At 44.6% G+C, this 19661-nt stretch overlaps 1 protein-coding gene across 1 annotated transcript in view; it reads right to left on the bottom strand.

Annotated features, from left to right (window-relative positions):
* Positions 1–5733: 5733 nt before the first annotated feature.
* Positions 5734–19661, bottom strand: part of LOC126567958 (MOXD1 homolog 2-like) — a 507834-nt gene continuing 493906 nt past the window's right edge. The window contains exons 3-7 of the mRNA XM_050224338.1: positions 9792–9947; positions 8349–8627; positions 8068–8253; positions 6793–7620; positions 5734–6331 (exon numbers count right to left, since the gene is read on the bottom strand). Coding sequence (XP_050080295.1) covers positions 5984–6331; positions 6793–7620; positions 8068–8253; positions 8349–8627; positions 9792–9947 — 1797 coding nt within the window. The 3' untranslated portion in view covers positions 5734–5983. The remainder of the gene's footprint in view (positions 6332–6792; positions 7621–8067; positions 8254–8348; positions 8628–9791; positions 9948–19661) is intronic.

Consider the following 19661-nt stretch of genomic DNA (forward strand, 5'->3'; position numbering starts at 1 on the left):
ATAATAATAATAGCGATAAAGTAACCTCCCCACACCACATCATAATCATAATCATCATCAGGCGGATCGAGTGCGGCTGCGCTTGTACATTAGGAGCGTTCGGGTTCGATGTTGATGTGGTTTGGCTTGTTGCTAACCTTTTCGTCAAAAAGCCGGAATTCTCCCTTGTCTACGACCTGGTAACGATCGTGCCGAGGAAGCTCTTGCAAGCTAAATAGTGTTTTGGATGGAACGTACGAGCTAGGAGGCGTCAAATTAGGGTCTGTAAGCTTCGGACGGAAAACTATTATTTAGCTGCTAAATAAGCAGAGCTTTCACTTATGCGAAGGTGTGGCACATTTTTCTCTGCTCTTCAATTAATATTTCTATTTCTACAAGCATTCTTTATAAAGCTTTTTTGCCAGCTCATCGTTTTGAGGTTATTTTCGGTAGGACAATTTCCAAAATGGATCCATTTTCCCGGAGGCTTCCACTTCCGCCGACGGACAATTCTGATCAGATCACCACCAGAGTGCTCGCCTGTGTCAGTTCAATTCTCCTGACACGCTCTGTTTTGAAGCTTGCTGTAATCATTTCGCTTTCGGGCTTTCCTTAGACAGTACGACAACTTTCCCAAGCAAAATTTGGCACGAAGACTGTACTTCTGGTACCGAAATGTTTATCAGATCAACTGTCCTGGTCCTGCGTTTGCACCGAATGCCAAAACACGAACACGGTCCCTCACGAAATGGATCACTTCCGGGAGCTTGCCAGTGGACAAAGAAGCAGTTGATAAGAGCGCGGTTGATGACCGGAAGTGCAACTGTCCTTGTGTCCGGCCTTTCCTTCCTTTAATCCTCCTCAGTGAACTCAATCGGGAAACACGTTGAAATAAATAATCACACCGAAGCAAGTCTATAGGCCAGAGGCCGCACGACGGAAAATTGTACAGTGATAAACGGCACGAAAATGTCGTCCCTCCCCCTTCTGAATGGGAGCAAGTGTCTTGAACACTTGGCTAGCGAAATTAGTGGAAGGGCCGAATGGTTTGATGGACATAAATTCGGTTGATAATTTTTCTGCGACTTTTGCTTCGAAAAACTGTCGCGTTTCATATCCGGCAGTCGGTGCAGATAAAGAATTCCGGCTGGGCACCCTCAGCACACGGCGAGGCGGAAAAAACCGGCGAGCGAGCAAGGCACGAAAGTAAGACATTTTAATTTATTTATTCATTACACTCCGACGGCACAGAAGACTTGATTCCTGGGGTGGGATGGAATCGGTCGGCTGATAAGCTGTGGGTACGACTTGCAAGCAGAACGTTTCTTGAGTGGACATTTAAAATTGGACTTAAAAAATCAAGCGATGAATTACAATCGTCACTCAGCCGACCGAGGGCTTTGTTGGGTAGTTTGGAATTTGGAAAACTCGGGGTGAGATTTTTGTTTTGTTCCTTCTGTTTCTCCAATGTACTGCAAACATGAAAAATCACTTTACGTCAGAGAGACTAGCGCTGATCTTGCTAATTGAGGCAAAGTAAATCTCATCCAATATGCAACATATCGAAACAAGCGGACGAGAAATTGAACTTTAAACTTCAACTTTAAGCATTTGTTGGAGGCTGAGCGTTAGGTGAGTGTGTTTATTGGATAAATCTTATGTGCCTACGAGATTGTATCTTCCTTGTGGGTCCTAAACAAACACTTTCGCCCAGAACTCGTCTATGATCGATCGATAACCGTGAAGGATTAGGAGACATTTGTGTACGGTTGTTTACATGGGATCCTTCTCTTGAAGGGTTTCCTTTTCTGCCGATGTGTTAATGGAATTGATTTGTTGTGCGACACAAACGCACAATGTCCTTTCTTCATGAATGTTTTCCGATCTTTCTTTGAAGAACGTAGCAAAAAATGAAGCCTTAGGTCTGCCGGCCGACCGTAGTGTTAGTTTTTTCTATCCATTAGCGATTACATTCTGTCTGGCGTTGTTCTGTGTTGTGAACTTGTTGAGTGGATGCTGATAAAATAGGAAGGACTTTGGGTATGCGTTGAAAAGTTTGTACTGGCTCGCGCAGTTTCCCGTCGCCTTTTCTTGCTAGAATAGCGAAGCATCGGGAAGAAAGGTTTTACAAAAACGCTCGCGAGATAGACGGGAATAAAAACTGGTGGATGAAATTGAATAAATTTCAATTATAGTGGATTAATTTGCCGTGATTCTCGCACAACTACTCTTGCTACTAGCGTTGTTGAAGCAGGTGGCCTGAAAGTTGCTCCTCTTGCAGTGGAGAAATTAAACGCTCCAACATCATCATCACCATTACCACCAGCCGGATAAAATCGACTCACGGTGGGAGAGCCAAGGAATCGAGGGAGGACATTTTTGTGTGTTGTATGTTATACAACAAAAATTCTACTTATTTTAACCATACTTCAGACATGACAGACACTAATGCTTGTAAGAGTATAAGTCCTACTAATTCAGTTGATACTGTTTGAGCTTGTAAGAGGATCTGCACAACATTCGAAGGCAAACAATAAACTTATTGTTATATTTATCAATGAACAATTAATTAGGTTTCATTGCTGAAAAACAAACATCATTTTTCTCTAAACTAACGATTTTTGTTTTCAAAAATGTCCTCTCAATGTCACAATGTGCGTTGTTCCGAGTCGCCAGGTCCGTCACAAAAGTGCCAGCGATAATGTTAAAGTTTATGTGACTATATATTAAACAACATACTCTATCTCTCGCCCTATCTCCTTCCTACCGGGCTTATCGGTGTTCGGATCGTTTTGCAAACGAATGCACTTGCCACAACCTCGATCAAAGCGCTAAAACTCTTATCCTCCAATATCCGGGATGCAACCGATTTCTCGCACACCCATCCTCAACCACCCCGGGCAGTGCAGGGTAAAGTTTGCTGAAAGGATATAAAAATAAATTAAAAAGAGATTTTCCTTTTACCGGGTGAAGTGAAAAAGTGAGTCGGACAAAAAAAAAACAGAAAAACCTTTTACGCTTCTTGTACTACGAAGGCTAGATTTACCAGTGTCACAATGTATGTGTGTGTGTGCTAGGAGAAACTTTCGGACTCTGTTCAATTTAATTTTATCGCTTAACTACATCCAACTACACCACCCAAATCTGCAGGCATCCATCCCGGGCTGCCATCGCACGGTCGTGTCCTTTGTTGCCGGATTTTAATGGTTTCCGGATTGGTGTATTGAGTAGCCTGTGTGTCGTCCATGTCTTTCCCGAACCCAAAAAAAACCTGAATGAAAGCATCCTCTGTCTATTTTAAATTGTTTTATATACACATCAGAGACAAACCATTCTTCCCGAAAAAAAATCCAAATGATGTGTCCACCATTAAGTGAAGATGGACTTTAGATATCGGTAGCGGAAGGTAGCTTAAATAGCAAGTCTCACCGAAACCCACCCATTTTCTACGAGTGAAAGTGTCATTTTCGCGAGCTAATGAAAATGGACCCGCGCCCGTACCCTCTCCAAAAAAAAAAAACGCATTCCAATCCGATAAGCGACAGTAATGGAACGAGCAGAAAATTAATCCATTTGTCGGGAAAAAAAGGAAAAAGTTTCGTCACCATTGTCACCATTTCGCTTTCGATTTCGCGCTTTAGACGAAATTTTTCTCCTGTTTTCTTAATGGTATGCATACAACAGGGGACTGATTGATGGTTAAGGATGAAAAGAAGACATAGAAATGGGGAAAAATTGGATAGATTCCTCCATAAATCTTCCTCTGCAAAGGGAACGATGAGCGCTGCGAATGGAGCAGGTTAATCAGTGCTCTCGTTGCGCAGAGCGCGGCACGATTGATCTGTAATTTACTGCCGAAAGCGAGTAAGTTCTGTCCTATTCCGAGATGAATTATTGAGCCAGTGCTTCAAGCAGTTTATCGATGATTTCTGGTCGATTAACAACTCCAAACTGGAGTCATACTTGCTGCCCGAAATGACCATCAAAGCGTGAAGGGTCTAATCTTTACAATCCAACTTGGGAATCATCTCCATCAGCTACCAGCAACGTGCAGATGAGTTTATCTTTTGAGCAAGAAGGGAAAATTTATCACCCGGCAGTGATGTTGGTGAACAGAAGAAGCAAAAGATTTGACTTATAGCACCAGCAAACTCCCGGAGTAAGTTTCTGTGTTTACCGCTGGCTAACATTTGTTCGGTGCAAAGGGTCTCCAAAATCTCGTCCAAGAAGAATGCACAACCGAATAGCCGTCCCAGAATCGTTCCTGCCGGATGTGCACAGAACCTATCTCACCCATGGGCTGGATGCATTTATCCTTCCGGAACGCATCCGGATGTCGGTGAGTGTGTGTTCGTGTTGGGGTATGTACTAGTAGCTGTTCCTATACACAAAGCATTCAGTGTAGAATGTGGTTCTGTTTTATGCCTATATCGAAGCCCACCCAATCTAGATAGTGTGTCGGTGTATGTGTGCACACAAGGCTGCCAATCCCGTTTTTCCGGAGTAGATGTTAACCGAGACCAATGTCTTCTACTAGCATCCGTGTGCCGAAGTTTGTTGCGGAAATAATTTGAATGTTTGATGTAAGTTTACTACCATGCAGGCGACTCAAGAACTTAAATGGTCAGTGAACTATAGTACAGTTTCGAGGAAAAGTGGACAAAAAAGATGGATTCTGAGTTGATCATGGGGTTGTAGGGCATAAATGGTAAATACTATGCGTCAAAAATCATCATCTGTAGCTCCGAATTAATCAGGATCTTTTTTAAAAAAGGGGAACTATATTTTTTGTCTGGTTTTTATGCTTATTAATGGTTTGAAATCATGCCTATAAGAAGTTTTTATTAATAAAAAATTAATTTGTTTAATAATAAATAATAAAAATTAGTGAAAAAGGACAGCATTAGAAATTTATTTTTAACGAATAAAGGGATTTTTGATCTACATTGTCTTTCAAAGAGTCACAAAAAAAAATTGGATGAATGAGCTTCTTACCCTTTATAACCTTTCACGGCCCATTGTGCTCCTTTCGTCACAAACTATTAAAAGCGTAAGGAATGCATTCGCCAGCCAGCCAAAACGCCTCTCATCCGGTGAGGTTTGGGAGAATGCATTTTATCGATGCGGAAAACTTTTCCCTTTATTTGTGAATTCACGGGTACGGAATAACAACAAAACAATGGCCAGAAGTTGGGTAACATTACAGTACAGGATGCTATCGAAGCCGAACGTTAGTTTCTTTCATACGCAAAGTAACACAACGAAAAGGACGGTTAATTTTTAAATGAATTTCAATTTTGAATAGTTTATTTTCAATTTATTACAATATGTTTCCTATGCATTATTATGTACAGTGTATCGAATGAACTTAAAACAATTTCCCATCTACACGTTTTCTCTCTTGGTACAAGGTGCACTAGCTGCAAATCAATTCGCATCCGAATCATCTACCATCTCTCACAGTGCTTAGCAAAAACTGGCTCTTCTTTGTTTACCTTCATTCCCTAGATTGACAATTTACATATCCCTGAATTAAATACGCACTATTCAACATCCCTCCTCCCCGTTATCCGAACCTTTCTCCGGACTCCTCTGCTTGTGTCGCACCCCAAAAAATGACTAGTGAACTTATGTTGTCTGTGTGTGTGTGTGTATGTTATTTTTTCTATTCGAGGATTTTCAACCGGAGTTACACAGAGCTCCGGAACCCTCGATAAAGGCGGAGAGAGCGGGGACACTCTTTGCTGTTGGGAGGAGGAAAACGGAACACCTACCTAGCTACGATTCTATTACTATGCCCTAAAATTTGACACTATATACACATGTAAATCATTCGCAAATTTCTATTTAGACCCAGTCTTAGTATCACGTGCCGCACACGACTCCATGCTTGTCTCTCCTACCTTTTCCACGGTGGCAGCTTCTGTATTCACCTTATCACGTTGTTCACACTCACCCTCCTACCTCACTCCGGTAACGCTACTCCTCCATCTGCTACCCCTCCTCACAGTAACCTGACGGTGTTGAGAAAGATCACAAACAGCACTAACCGCGAAACGGCCACCGCTAGCGTTACGCCGCTAGCCAGGTTTGCCGATGGTGCCGAACTACGGATGGATTTACTGCGTGCAGCACCCTCTATCACGTTCCACCGGTCATCGTCCGCATCGTCCAGCGGACGGTCCAAGCTGATGTCACGCTCGGTAACGAACCGATTGACGCTGTAACTACCGCCACCGGCTCCACCAAGGCCGGAATGGGCCGACGTACCACCACCGTTGAAGCTGCACGTTGCCATCGGGCGCCAGATTTTCGTCAGGTTCGGTGCGTACGCATCCACATTATCGGTGCCCTGAGGGTGCGAGAGAAGGAAGGGGAAGCAACGAAAGCACGTTAGTAAAGGTGACCAATCAACAGCTCATCCGGAAGAAGGGTTTTATAGCGATGGAAAGGTTGAAGTTAATGCCCCAAGGTGGGGGAGGTTCGGTGACTAAAAAGGGCTTGATAGAAAGATAGAGAGGAAACCTCTATATTTGCATAAAATTGATTTATAAAGTACTATGACAACCGAATCTCCCTACGAAACCCTCAAATAGAGCCAGAAATTGGATCGCGTTCGAGAGGGATGGGTGAAAATTGAAAGTTGGGAAAGTTTTACAACCAAACTGATCTGATCTGCATCTCCGGGATTTTTTGTGGAAAAAACAAGGCGTTTGAAAATTCATTACTGCTAAAAATGAGGTGATCTTGGTTGAACTACCCTGACCCTACACAGAAAGTATTCTAATTTATTCATCCATTAAGCAAACTTACCGGAATGGGCGTATTCCTAGCGCTCCAACACAGCGGCTTAAACGCACCCTTCCGCACCACGTACTGGAAGTCGTTGAAGTTGACGCGCCAATCGTAGGTAAGCAACCGTTCCTCGAGCGTCATACCAGCAATTTCCGGCGGCGATGCAATCCGGATCGGATTCGTTCCGGCCGCCAGCTCATTAATGCCGACCGCCCGCAACACCGTCGGCAGGCTCGGTATCGAATGGCACGAGGTCAGTTCCTTCTGGCGCGGATAGTACAAGCTCAACACTAGGCAAGTTTCGTCGCGCGACGAATAGCCACCGAGCGCGATCTGTTTCCGTCCGGTGCTATCGTACGTACATTCCGCGATCAATCGATCACCCGGGAGCGCTTTCACAGGGGTATGCAACCGACGGTACTCTTGGTAGTTTGCATCCACGTTTGCGTCGTGTGCGATCGGTGTTAGCTCCTCGCGGTGCCGAACCTGCCGGAAGCGTATCTGACGTCCCATGCCGTTCGTTTGCATCATTACCGCGAAGATGTTGATACCGGGCCTTGGGAAAGCGCGCTGCGTACACTCCTCAATGCAGTGACCCTCGGACAGGACACGATCCTGCCCGGGCGGGATAATGTGACGCCAGTTCGGTTGCATGCCGACGGACAGCACGCCGGCATCATGCTTGCGCAGCGTGGTGGTGTAGTACAGCCGGAGGCCAGAGTTGTCGACGCGTGGCGTCAGGTCGACCGAATTACTCTGGAAGCCAGTGTAGTGTGTTTCCATCATGTAGAACCGGGCCTGGTACGAATCGAGTGGATACCCAGCCTCGAGCGGATACGTGAAACCCTGCGAGAGAGAAGAAGACAACAAAAAAGTACGAAAGAAAAACACATCAGTTACAATGTTGGACACAATAACTGGGCACACCTCACACGTCACAAAAAAAACGACGCCTCCAGCGTTTATGCTAGACAAGCCTGTCCTTCAATCATTGCGAGAGGCAAGTGAAGTGTCTTGCACAACCACAAAACCCGCTGGCGGGCTTTGCTCAGCCACATCCATTGCCACATCTGCTTGCAGTTAGTTTGGGGCGCTTGGAGCGTCAGAAGCGAAGCAACTATTAAATGCTTAAACGTGTTGATTGATTTTTGTGAGTGTTTGGCACGAGGTTGAAGACATTTGGAGCGTTTAAATTGTTCATTTTCAATTCGTTTTTTTGTATTGCTGACTGAGTGTCTTCTGTTCAACTTTTACTAGTAGACCTCATATGGTTTAGAATTATCAGAATCTTACCTCCGAGCCTCGGGACCATGCTGCAACGATCGAGTTGCACGTCAGCAGTTCCTTTTCCGCCTCCATACACGATCGACCAAACTCTCTGGACATGATCTCCAGCTCCGGTGTTGAGCCCTGACACTCGTATAGGATGATGTGTCTCAGGTGTGGGATGTTCGATCGCGACTCAATCACTGGTTCGTACTGCAGAATTAGAATGGAAAAAAAGAAACGACATTAGATCTTTTATACCAAAACGAGCACCAAAATCACCAAGGTTTTGCTAAAAAAAAACTTACCCGAATCACGTGATGTTTCCGCACGAACTGGTCCAACTTGTACATCGTGCACCAGCGCAGATTATCGTCCGTCTGCGGTATCGGAACATCCTTGTTTCTCAGCTCAAGCGTTCGCGTACGGGAGTCGAGCTCAATCGGCACCTGATTGACACGTTGCGTTAGAAAGATCGGTACCGAATCTTTAAACGCTTCGGTCGGATCGGGCAGTGTGCCTATCGCTTGGGATCCATTCCTTGGTTCGTTGTTGTGGTACATGTAGATGATACGGATGGTGTCATTCTGGTGAAAGAGAGCAAGGGTAACATAACCCCAAAACGATTAATATTTCATTTCGAAATCCGAAAGTGCAGCAGGGTTACAGATTTTTCATGAACTGGCACTACAACGGCTGGCGCCATCTGCTACCAGTTCATCACCTCGATGTAATCTCCTGCATGCTCTATCTTTCTCGTTCTCTTTTTAATGCTGCCGCACCACCACACATGCTGCTTCAATTATCGGCTTTATTCAAATGTAAATTTATTTAAATCCTCTTACTTTGCTAGGAGCCGGCTAGCCGAACCCAAATGTAGCTCCAATGAACCAGAACCAATGGAGCAGAGTGTAGAGAAGAGTTCTCAGACATTTTGAGGATGAGAGATTTTTTTTTTCGTTCTACCAGAATTCGCAGTTGAGGATTTTTATGATTCTACCAATGATTCAGAAATGTCACTGAATTTTTTGCTTTGTGAGTATGTCTGTAAAACGATCAGTTTAAACTGTCCACAAAGAATGGATAGCCAGAAGTTTGATGTTTAATGCATCCATCACACGAACGAGCGAACGAGCGTATTCGCTTCTGCCCGGCCGGGAGTGGCCCTTAAGCGTTTTATAATTTGAATTTGCATTCATAACAGTGCGCAATTTTTGCCATTTGCATAAATTCATCATCACGCCAAGTGGAGGAGTCACGCCCGGCTCGACGGACGCAACCGGCTCGGATGCGAGAATCATTTGAAAACAATGGCGGAAAGAAAATAAAAATGATAAAGTTACACTCAGCAAATCTTCGCTCTGCTCTCGACCGCAAACGTAAAGAGTGAAACTTTGTTTTCTTGGATGGCATTTATTCTTTCGTACTTGGCGTACGAAACCAACCAAACAATAATTCAACGTCATATAGCTCAGGTAATAACCAGCATAACAATTAGCCATCTGCTGGTGGAATGTCCAGTGCTATGTCTTTCAACTATTTCTCGCTTTTTGCTTTCCTCTCCTTATTCCAAAATTCCTCACCAAACATTATCTAATGCTCGGTGGAAATAAGCATAATGTCCGAAGCGACAAATTAATGCAAATTCCCCACACCGAATTCCACACGACATTCATAGCGTAGCATTGAGAAATTCCTTACAAAATTTTCTATTCGGCTTGTTCGCACTGCTTCGCCTGAGCATTACTTACCGTAATCGGGACATCTTGGGCTGTATCGCATGTATCGAGCTTCCGGCGGAACCGCAACACGGTGTGGGTTGCATTCTCGTACCCTAGCAGCAGCACGTAATCCAGCGATAGGTCCACATGTGGCTCACCGTTACTGTTTTGCTTAAAGTGTCGATCCTGAGAGGGGAAGAAAGAAGAAACACAAAAAAAGGATTAGTGTTGGGTTGGTGAAATAAGAACGAGAAAAGTGCCTTAAGGAATCGCTCAAAAAAGCATGGTGAATAACTAGAACTCCCAAACCCGGCATGTACTCTTCACATGGTTTTTGGTGTATAAATTATGAAAATTAAGCTAACGGGAGTGAGCTCCCAAGTGTCCGTTTGGGTTGGGACACCTTTATTGTCACCTTTAAAGCCTCGCAAGCACTTCAAACAGGTGGTCATTTACTGGAGTAATAGTCCGCTGACGACGACAAAAAAACTTACAAAAAAGCGTTAATTATTTCACACCTTAATGAACAACCTTATTCGGACGAGTAGGAACCCTTTTCGGAGTGCTAATTTTTTGTTGTTGATGGCAAGAGAGCAGAGTCCAGACTTCCCGAAAGGGTTAACTTCACACCTTAGCGGATGGTAAGTAGCGTGGGAGATAATATTTGCAATCGGGAGATTTTAGCAAGCACCAACGCAAGAAGGTGCGAATGTATAAGCGTCTCATTAGCGATTGAACTTCACAGCAAGCTCAGCGCATATTGTGGTGCATGATTAAACGGACGAATAGAAACCTACTAGCACGCTCACGCTAATGCGTCAGTTGAAAAGCCATTGATCCCTTCTCGTCGAGCACCCTTAGCGAGAATCTCAGAATAGAAACCACCGTGGGGCACTTATCGTGCTCTGCTACCGCTGCTAGGTGACACGTCACAGACACATCACAAGGATTAAAAAGTAATTAACTTGCCGGTCGAGAGTTTCAACCTGATCCTAGGGTAACATTCTTTAGACATCGCCACAGACTCACACAAAACAACATGAGACGAAATACCTGAGCAGAAAAACCTGAAACGTAGACATCGTACGACATCTCGGACCGGGTCAAGTCGTCAAGATGTCGGGCGGGGAGATAATAAAATATTTTTCTTTCCCTTCTGCGTCTCTTCGTCCGGAAGTTGTGGCTAAGAAGCCAAACAGGTTCAAAAAAGACATAGTCCCCATAGTCACACACATAGTTCCCTCTCATCAAACCGCCACTTGGAGAGGGATAAGATTAATTGGTCGTTTTTTTTTCGGGGGATGGCAAAAAGTTGGGAAACAGAAATGTGGGCTAATTTCACTTCCTTACCGAACGCTACACGAAGCCGGAGCGTTAGCGCCAAAAACAGTTTGCGTTGATTTCTTTGATTAATTAAAAACACAGACACGAACAAGGTGAAAAGATGCTGTTTCACCCAACTTAACCATTTCCACCGATAATTACAGCCCTACGGGAACGGTTGGGGAACGAAACGAAAAAAATCGTACGAGGGCGTCCACACCAAACCACACATTGCAACATGATACACCTAGGTTGGAGGTGATTTCGATACCAGCCAGCTTTCGTAAGCCTATCATCAGCAGCATGGGTGTGAGTGAAAGTTCGCCAAAAAACAAACCTTGAGACGAGAAAATAATTCAACTTTTGATTACAGACTGACGCCGCGGATGCCTCGGAATAAAAAAAAAAAATGACACACAAAGTCGGGTCTTGCAGGGTCACTTTGGCCCAAGCTTTTATAGGTGTGTTGAGTGTGACCCAGAAAAGTAAAATTAATTCCCCCAGACGAAGATTACTGTCCTCCGTTGCTGGAGAATCAATTTCACCTCCTGCGAGCGTTCCCAAGGCAAGAAACAAAAAAGCAAAGCTTTTCAACTGCCTAGTTTTACTTCCGTTCGGGGAGTTCTCCGCATCGCTCTAGCGTTTAAACCCGGAGCGAACATCTTCAGACTTCCGGGTTTTATTCTCCCCTGCTGATTGAGGAGGATGGCAAGATTGCAGGGTTTGGGAGCACCCGAAGATGAAGAAAACAATCACCCATTGATTGAAATCAATTTCCGCTCCATTTCATTGCGAGTTCTCGGCTGACCGCTGGGCGGTAGTAATGATGGATGCCAATATGCGGGTTGGAATATTTGATGCTTGAGACACCGATCGGTGTCAAAGTTCGACCTTTTTTTTGTCGTTTGAAAAGTGTCAAGTCACTTGGCGGCCTAGACATTCAAGTCTCCCATCGTGTGCTTCCGGCGGTGGTACGTCAGCAGAAATTCGTACTTTCATGTCAAAAATAGAGAGCAGAGCCTTGGACGAAGTTTGGCGCGAGACAGTGACGGGACAGTTTTGCAAGTCTATTTCTTGTATATGTTTATGCACCCATGATGATGGTGTATGTTCCAATCAATCATGGCTTAAAATTAGAAGACATACAGATTTCGTATCCCGTCTTGTTTGGATCTTATAGAGACTCCAGGCTCCAGTGTCTTCAAGGAACCACACCGAATCATCGGCAGTGGAATTTTCATAAAAGGACACCGACAGAAGAATTTCAAATAACTGTAGCAAGAACAACAGCAACATCGTACCCTTCCTATCGTAAACGGCTACCAGCAGAGGTTAATTGAGCGTAAATCTTGAAGGAATCCTAAAACCGTCACCCCGATAAACTCGGTCCGCCGACAGACAAAAGCTGTATCCTAACCGCGGCTCGTGAGTCATCGCACGCCCGAGAACACAAACACCCAACCCAAAGATAACGCTCGTTCTCACGCTCTATTCTTTTCTTTACCAAAATGCACTTTAAGAAGTTCGATCTTTGGCAGTGTCTTCCATTCCGGCTACTCCTTGACTCGCGCAGAACCTTGGTAATCATCGGAAGAAGTACAAATATTTCAATTTAATGTTACGTTGCTTTACTGAAATTCAGATTATTTGTGTCCGCACGGTTTCTCGCGTCCCCCACTACTGCATCAGGCATTTCGTTACGATCGCCAATAAACGGACCTCAAAGCGAAGACACACTAGGTCTACTCGTGTCGGTGGACCGCACGTAGAAAGCAACCACAAGAAGCAATGTTAATTAAAAACAATTATTCTCCTACTCGTCAAGCCTTAACTGGCCTGTTACTCTCTGGGCTGGGGTTGCAGTAGCTGCATCTTACGCATGTCGGACTGCTCAAGATCTTCATGCGGGACACTATAATGGGCACATACACACAGACCCTATTTGGATCCCGTTCCACTCGTGAAGTTCTCACAGGCACAAATCAGACTACAAGTAGCAAATAACTACACCCTGCATTGTCTGCACGCAGCAACCCGTCTCATACTATGGTCGCGCAAGATGCAAAGTGAATTAAATGTAATGTGCGCAATTTGCTTTGGAAAATGGGATGAAGAGAGAAAAAATGTTCAACACCAAAGTTGGCGAAAGTGGCGTGATGTGTAAGACGCTGCCGATGACGAGGCACAAAACTTTCTTGGCGCCACCTTACATTCTTCACCGGTGCTAGTCTAGTCGAGACATTTCTTCTTCTTCGCGGGCATGTTAACTAATTAATAAAAACTCTACAAAACTGCCAAACTTGGTGGGGTAAATCGAACTGGGGTTGGGCAAAGCACACCGAAAATCCGAACACGGCGAACCTTACTTTCTTTATTATTGCCAAATTCTTACAAATGAGGGCTAATACTCGACGTGCTGACTTTGCAATTGCAAGCCAAGACGGTTGGAGATAAAACTAAAGCCCTATCATTGCCACAAACACACACATCTAGAGAGAGGCGTCATCATCATTATGGGAACGGGTCGGGATGATATTATACCCGTCGACATATGGTGCCCGGCACACACAAGATGTCGAACTCGATTGCCAGACGAAGACGACGATGACGAAGGTTATGATTATTATGACCGTGCACACAAATGCTCCAGAACCGGCTCCACCAGCGCGAGTGATCAGTGAAACTGTGGACAGCAAGAAAAAAGCATGGTTCTTATAATGCATAAGAATAGCAGAGCTTCTGGTAGGTTATTTTTCTTGCTTAACCACACACACACACACACACATACTCATTCTCCCCTTTCTGCAGCAAACCAGTAGCACCAGGCAACGGGAAAACTTTACCCATTTATACACCCCATCACTCCAGGTCCTTTGCCAGATCTTTTTACGACACAAGAGAAATCAGCAGTGTACGATGCGTTTGCGTTGTTCGGGGTCCCTTCGTCTGCTTTGATCGCTTCGCTATCATTCCCCATTTCATTGTGGACCAAATTATTATGACTCTCCAGCGCGGGCTTTGTTTGTCGCCATCGGGGTAAGTTGATCGGGATGTTGTGATTACACATTCATTGCAAACAAAGCTTGGAGACAAAATATGTTTTTTTGGCACCAAGTAAGATGAGTTTTCGCCGAGCATTGTGGTCCGGCTGGTTCGAATGTTTGTGACCCGGTGGGGATGTGAAGTGCAATATGTTGTAACTTCATTGAGAATCGCCGATATTGGAAATGGAGCTAGAAGATATATTCTTCGCCCGTTCCGTAATTTGTCACTTGTTTGTGAGGGAAAAAAAAAACAAACTGCACTTTGAACAAAACAGTTTCGCCAACGAATAACAACGAGTCAGCGTAATTTTGTGCAACTCGTCTAAGACCCTTCCCCAAAGAAACCAGGTTAACGAGCAAGAGAGAACCAAACACAGTCACTCATCTGTACGTTGGAGGGAACATAATACTGCAAGAAATAAACCATACCTCGGATTCTCGGATGTCTGGACAAAGTAAAACTTCTACCTAGATCAAAAGTTCCAACTTTGACGGATCATTGCGCTTTGGATTAACCTTTCCACGAGGGCAGACGTCATCAGAATAACTTCCTTCATAATATCACCCGGCAGCAGTGGCGCTAGGCTCCTTCTACGCCAAAGATAAAACTTGTTGTTCAAGTAATTTCGATTCAAAATGACTTTAGCAATTGAATTCCAGGAGTATACACTCTTTTCTCTCTACTCGGAAACGGTGTGGTTCTTCCCTTTTAGGAGACAGGTCTCATCACGCCAAAAAACCTTCAACTCAATCTAAATGCTAATGCCATCCCAGTAACACACTTCACTCGCCGGGGTTCGATCTGCAATTCGGTACGATGCTGTGTCCAGGTGCGATATGTTCGCAGCTTTTCCGGGTCATTTGAGATGTGTTATGGACCACGCTGAACTAAACAAAAACGCACCTATTCTTTGAGCTCTTGATTGAGTTGTCATCTAAGAACTTTTTTTTTTGGATGTGTGTGTGTGTGTGTCTGTTCCACCGAAGGTCATAATACCTTTCCAAGTGAATGAGTTTCCGAACGGAAAAAGTTGGCCTCACATTAAAAAACAGAATTTTAGGGTCCAAACCGAGGATTCCGGTAGCAAACGCTACTCAATTCCACACGAGTGCGTGCAAGGGATTGGTCGGATTAATGGAGATGACCCAAAAAAAATAAAACCCCAGAAATGCTCTCCTACCAGCAAAATTCGCTTTTCGGGTTCGTATCGTACCGACGGAACCGGAGTGATAAATCATTCAAATTAGTGACCGAAGCCATAATTTGCATTATAGGGATGCCTTCTAGTCTCACTCGGTGCGTTTGTGTGTATGTGTGTGTGTGTGCCTGTTTGTTTGAGGGGGCCCCATTTTGTGAACTGCTGCAATAAAAGTCGGCAAGGAAATTGGAATTTCCGAAGAACTTCAACAAAAACCTTAAAAGTCAAAATCCGAAAGTTGAGTTCCTCCTACCAATTAATGTTTAGAGAGAGAGCCGTTCGTCCTACGTTTATGCGTTGCTTCTGCTGCATAAACCAAAACAAAAAAAAAACGAAGGTGCGTGTCTTCGGGCTTTGCGACCAAACTTATCTTCCATTTTGGCTTTATCCGCCCTCTTTTCCAAGGAAGGAGAGAATGAAACAAAAAAAAATACACTGAATCAGTTTTTCTACAAAGTTTCACGGACGCTTTGCAAAACTTTAACGCAGCCGAAACGATCCTTTTGCAATTTAGCCCAAAACGACATGGTCCCGGAAATGGTGGCCGAAAGGGCAGGTAAGCAAATCATAAATCTTTATCATTCGGGAAATGAATATTCTTTTCAGGCGAAGGAAATAAAAACCTTTTCAGTATCACAGCCATCTCCCATCCCACAGCCCAAAACATAGTGACGTTTATGCGTTTATGCGCGTTTTTGTTTTGTGCGAAGAATGATGTGGAATTTCTAACCATTTGAAGTGGGCGTTTTAGCCGTGTTCCACCCATTTTTTGTCGTTGTTGTTGCTGCTGCTGATGTTAGTCTTGTTTCGAGAACTGCAACAGGCAAGCAGCACAACTGTCTGGAGAACTCCTGATAATGGCTATGCATATCCGCAACCCGGCCGATGTCTGGGAGCTAACGATGTCAGTTACCAGACGAAATGGCCATTAGAAAGGAACTGCACGTTACCGTACCACAATATACGCTGGGAAGCGATGGAAATTGGACATTCAGCTGATTTAGCCTCTGGGAACTCTTTCTCCCATGCTGTGTTGGACACGGTCAAGCCAAAGGCACGTCTCGCACGGAATTGTCCAATATCTGGCGTCAATCACCCTGTTTTTTTGCACTCATCAATTTCCCCATTCTCGGAGCATCGGTCACCGTTGCAAGTTGACATCCATATTCCATGGTAATGGCATCATGAAGATGTGGACATTTTAACGCATCCTAAGAGCCTTCAACTCCCATTGGAAAGAGTTGGGAAGAAGACCAACAAAAAGTACACTCGGCGTAACTTCACTAGCCCGGTTTTAGTAAAAGGAGTCTTTTGCATTTGCATATTACATTTATCAGTTGGGAAGCGAATAGCCGTAAGGCTACTTCTTCCCTCCTAGCTACACGCTCGTTCACATCGTTGTCTGTACGACTAGGATGTAGACTTGCTCTCCGTGCTCCAGTATTCATTTTTTTTTCCTGAAGCTCGTCTACTGCGTCCCAAAAAGGACGCAGCTGCTTAAAGCAACACACCGACCACCGTCTGAAGCGGCAAATGCTCGAAAATGCTCCAGATGATAAAGCGAAATGCCGGAAAGCATCCAGACCTGGTGGTTTGCGGTTTTTGCTGTGTACCAGAGTACCAGTACCAGACATACCGATACCGAAACAATGGAAGCACGCACTGCACCAGCTTCGGGACCAGCAAAGAAAGATTTGTTTATCCCGACGTCCAACACCAACGTCCGCCGGTGCCTCTGCTGCCTAGCAGTACGGATATGCGGATATTAAATTGTTTTTAAAACGTGTAAAGCAGGTGTCGCCCTGAAGGTTGTGGAAGGAATGTTCCTATCGGGCATGGTACCCAACTAGCAGGTTCAGCAGGACATGTAATGTGATTGTTATGACCGGTAGTGGGTTTTGTTGGCTATCCTACCGCTCCAGAACGCTGGTTTATCGCCATGATGCGTTCAATTGCATCAAACGGAGCCTGCTTTTAATCTAGCAAAGCTTCCGATAGGGGGCTGCCCGGAACATGAAGCGAAAATCTGCTCATATTAATTTCACCCCACACTATACGTTCGTTTTTCTAGAGTCTGGGATTTTGCAACGGAGAAGACATGCTGGTGTCCACTGCAACGAAAGAAGTCTCCCAATTTCCCATCGTCCGCTCATGAAGAAGATGCAACGGACGTGAGCAGAAAGCTAGCGGAGCAAAATACAAATGGTTCCTCATCGGTCTTCTCTAGTCGGGAGGATGGTTTAGAGCTGCTGGTGCCCAAACAGGACCTGCCATGCTTTTTGAAGGATTACCTCGCAAACATTGCACTACACGCCAGATGGGGAACACTTCATTCGTACAAAGCGTACCGTTGAATTCGGTTACACCAGCACCATTGCAGTTTGGTCTGGTTCTAGATTGGAGCGCATTAATCAAGCGTTTCAGGGGTTTTGAATGTAAATTGAAGGAATTCGTTCCCCGTTTTCGGAATGTGAAGAACCACTCCTAACTTACCCGAAAACGCACACGACACACTCATACACTGCGCCACACGACCCTCAAATCAAAACAAATTGATTTTAATCAACTCAACTGATACTCCCTTCAGCTTCAATTACATCGTCATAACTTACGCATGTGGACCATCCCGAAAACCTGTTTTTTTTTCTTCTCCATTTGGGCAACATAACTGGAGCAACTCATCTGCTAAGTAAAACGATGCCGATGAAGCATCGCTCTAACGCGTTTCTACGGCCAGCCATTTTGAAGCAGCACAATCTGACGCTTGCAGTCAACGGGATCGAGCTACACAAAATAAAACCCGAAAACCCGCTGGAACCTACCAGCTCTTTCTCTATCTCTTTCTCTCTCTCTCGCTCATTGCCCTACTAATATGATATCATTTTTATGTCTCTCGGCCGAGTCTAGCGTCTTCAAGTTGACGGCAAAAAGGGGTTTTCAACGAACGAGTTCTCGCCGATGTCCGATACTCCCTGGAGTTGGGCAAGAATTTCGAAAACGGTTTCAACCGCAACTGCACGCTCGATGGGGGGTAGCAGCCCGATGCCGTGCTCCCCAAAAAATGATTGCCACCAATCAAGACACTTTATCTATATCTACAGCTTCAGTTCCGCTATTGGGGACGTCAGGGCGGACGTCAGGACGCAAACCGTAACGGGGAGAGTAAAAAAATAAGCTCGCTGGTGGTGGGTCGGTGAAGATGGTTACAAAAATTGATTCAAATCGCCACACAACCTTCATCATTCAGCGCACCAGAAAACAATCAGTTGTTGCCCATCTCCTGACGTCAGAGCCTTGCCTCGCCCTTTCTGGGCCCTCTCGCGCCGCAACTTCACCTACCAGGTGCTTCAGGGTGTTTCGCTTCATATGGCGGCGTTAAACACGGGACGTTACGATCGGACGAGTCAGATACGGCCAAGGAACGACGCACGATTCCCCGCCATTTAAATCATCAACACTAACGAGCCACACACAGCAAACTTATACACAGGGAGAGTGATGTGAGGAAGGTAAGTTTTCCAGCACGGTCCTCCAGGTGTGATGGACGGTAATTTATGCAGCAACAGAGGGAAGTGTATGTGTGTTTTTTTTTGTTGTGTTCCACCCAAAAGGAACCAAAAAAATACGCGTTTATGTGTTCTTCCCTCCGAAAGCTACAAAACCCTGGTTTTCCACGCCCATTGAAAATACAACTTTTCCTGCTTGTTTTTGTTAACGTTACCCACAAATTTAGAATACCAGGAAGCCATTTTTGGACGCACAGCTCAGCGCAGACACTTGCTGCTGTGATAAGTAACCGAATTTGCATAACCAACATGCCGAATTATGCGGCCAAGTGCGTTCTCTTTCTTTCCCAATAACTGGGGGTTTGTATTATGCTTAAGCAGGTTTTTTTTTTACATTCCAACACAGCCAACTCCAACCACCATTGGAATGTATTTTCACAAGGGGGAGGATTTAATTACTCACCGACGCGCGGAAAAGCAATGGCGTCCAACAGTTTGGCACTTCATTCTGGGATGTGCGTGCGGTGTGAGGGTTTTTGTTTTGACCAAGGTAACTAGCAGAGGTAAAAGACTACACACATTTCAATAAATATTAAAAGGAGATTTTCAGAAACTTAAATAAATACGAAAATATCGAGGGTTGAATTAAAGAATTATACTTGAAACTCTACGTGTAAGAATAAGAGATCCTACTTGACTTTGATTTCGAATAGCTATTATGATTCAGATAAGTTTAACAGATAACTCTGGAATAAGCAACTATCTAGATAGTAAAAAAGAATTAGACCTCGGTCAAAACTTGGCGCAACATTTCTAGTTGGTACTGCT

This window comes from Anopheles maculipalpis, chromosome 2RL (genome assembly GCF_943734695.1).
Source record: "Anopheles maculipalpis chromosome 2RL, idAnoMacuDA_375_x, whole genome shotgun sequence".
Lineage (NCBI taxonomy): Eukaryota > Metazoa > Arthropoda > Insecta > Diptera > Culicidae > Anopheles > Anopheles maculipalpis.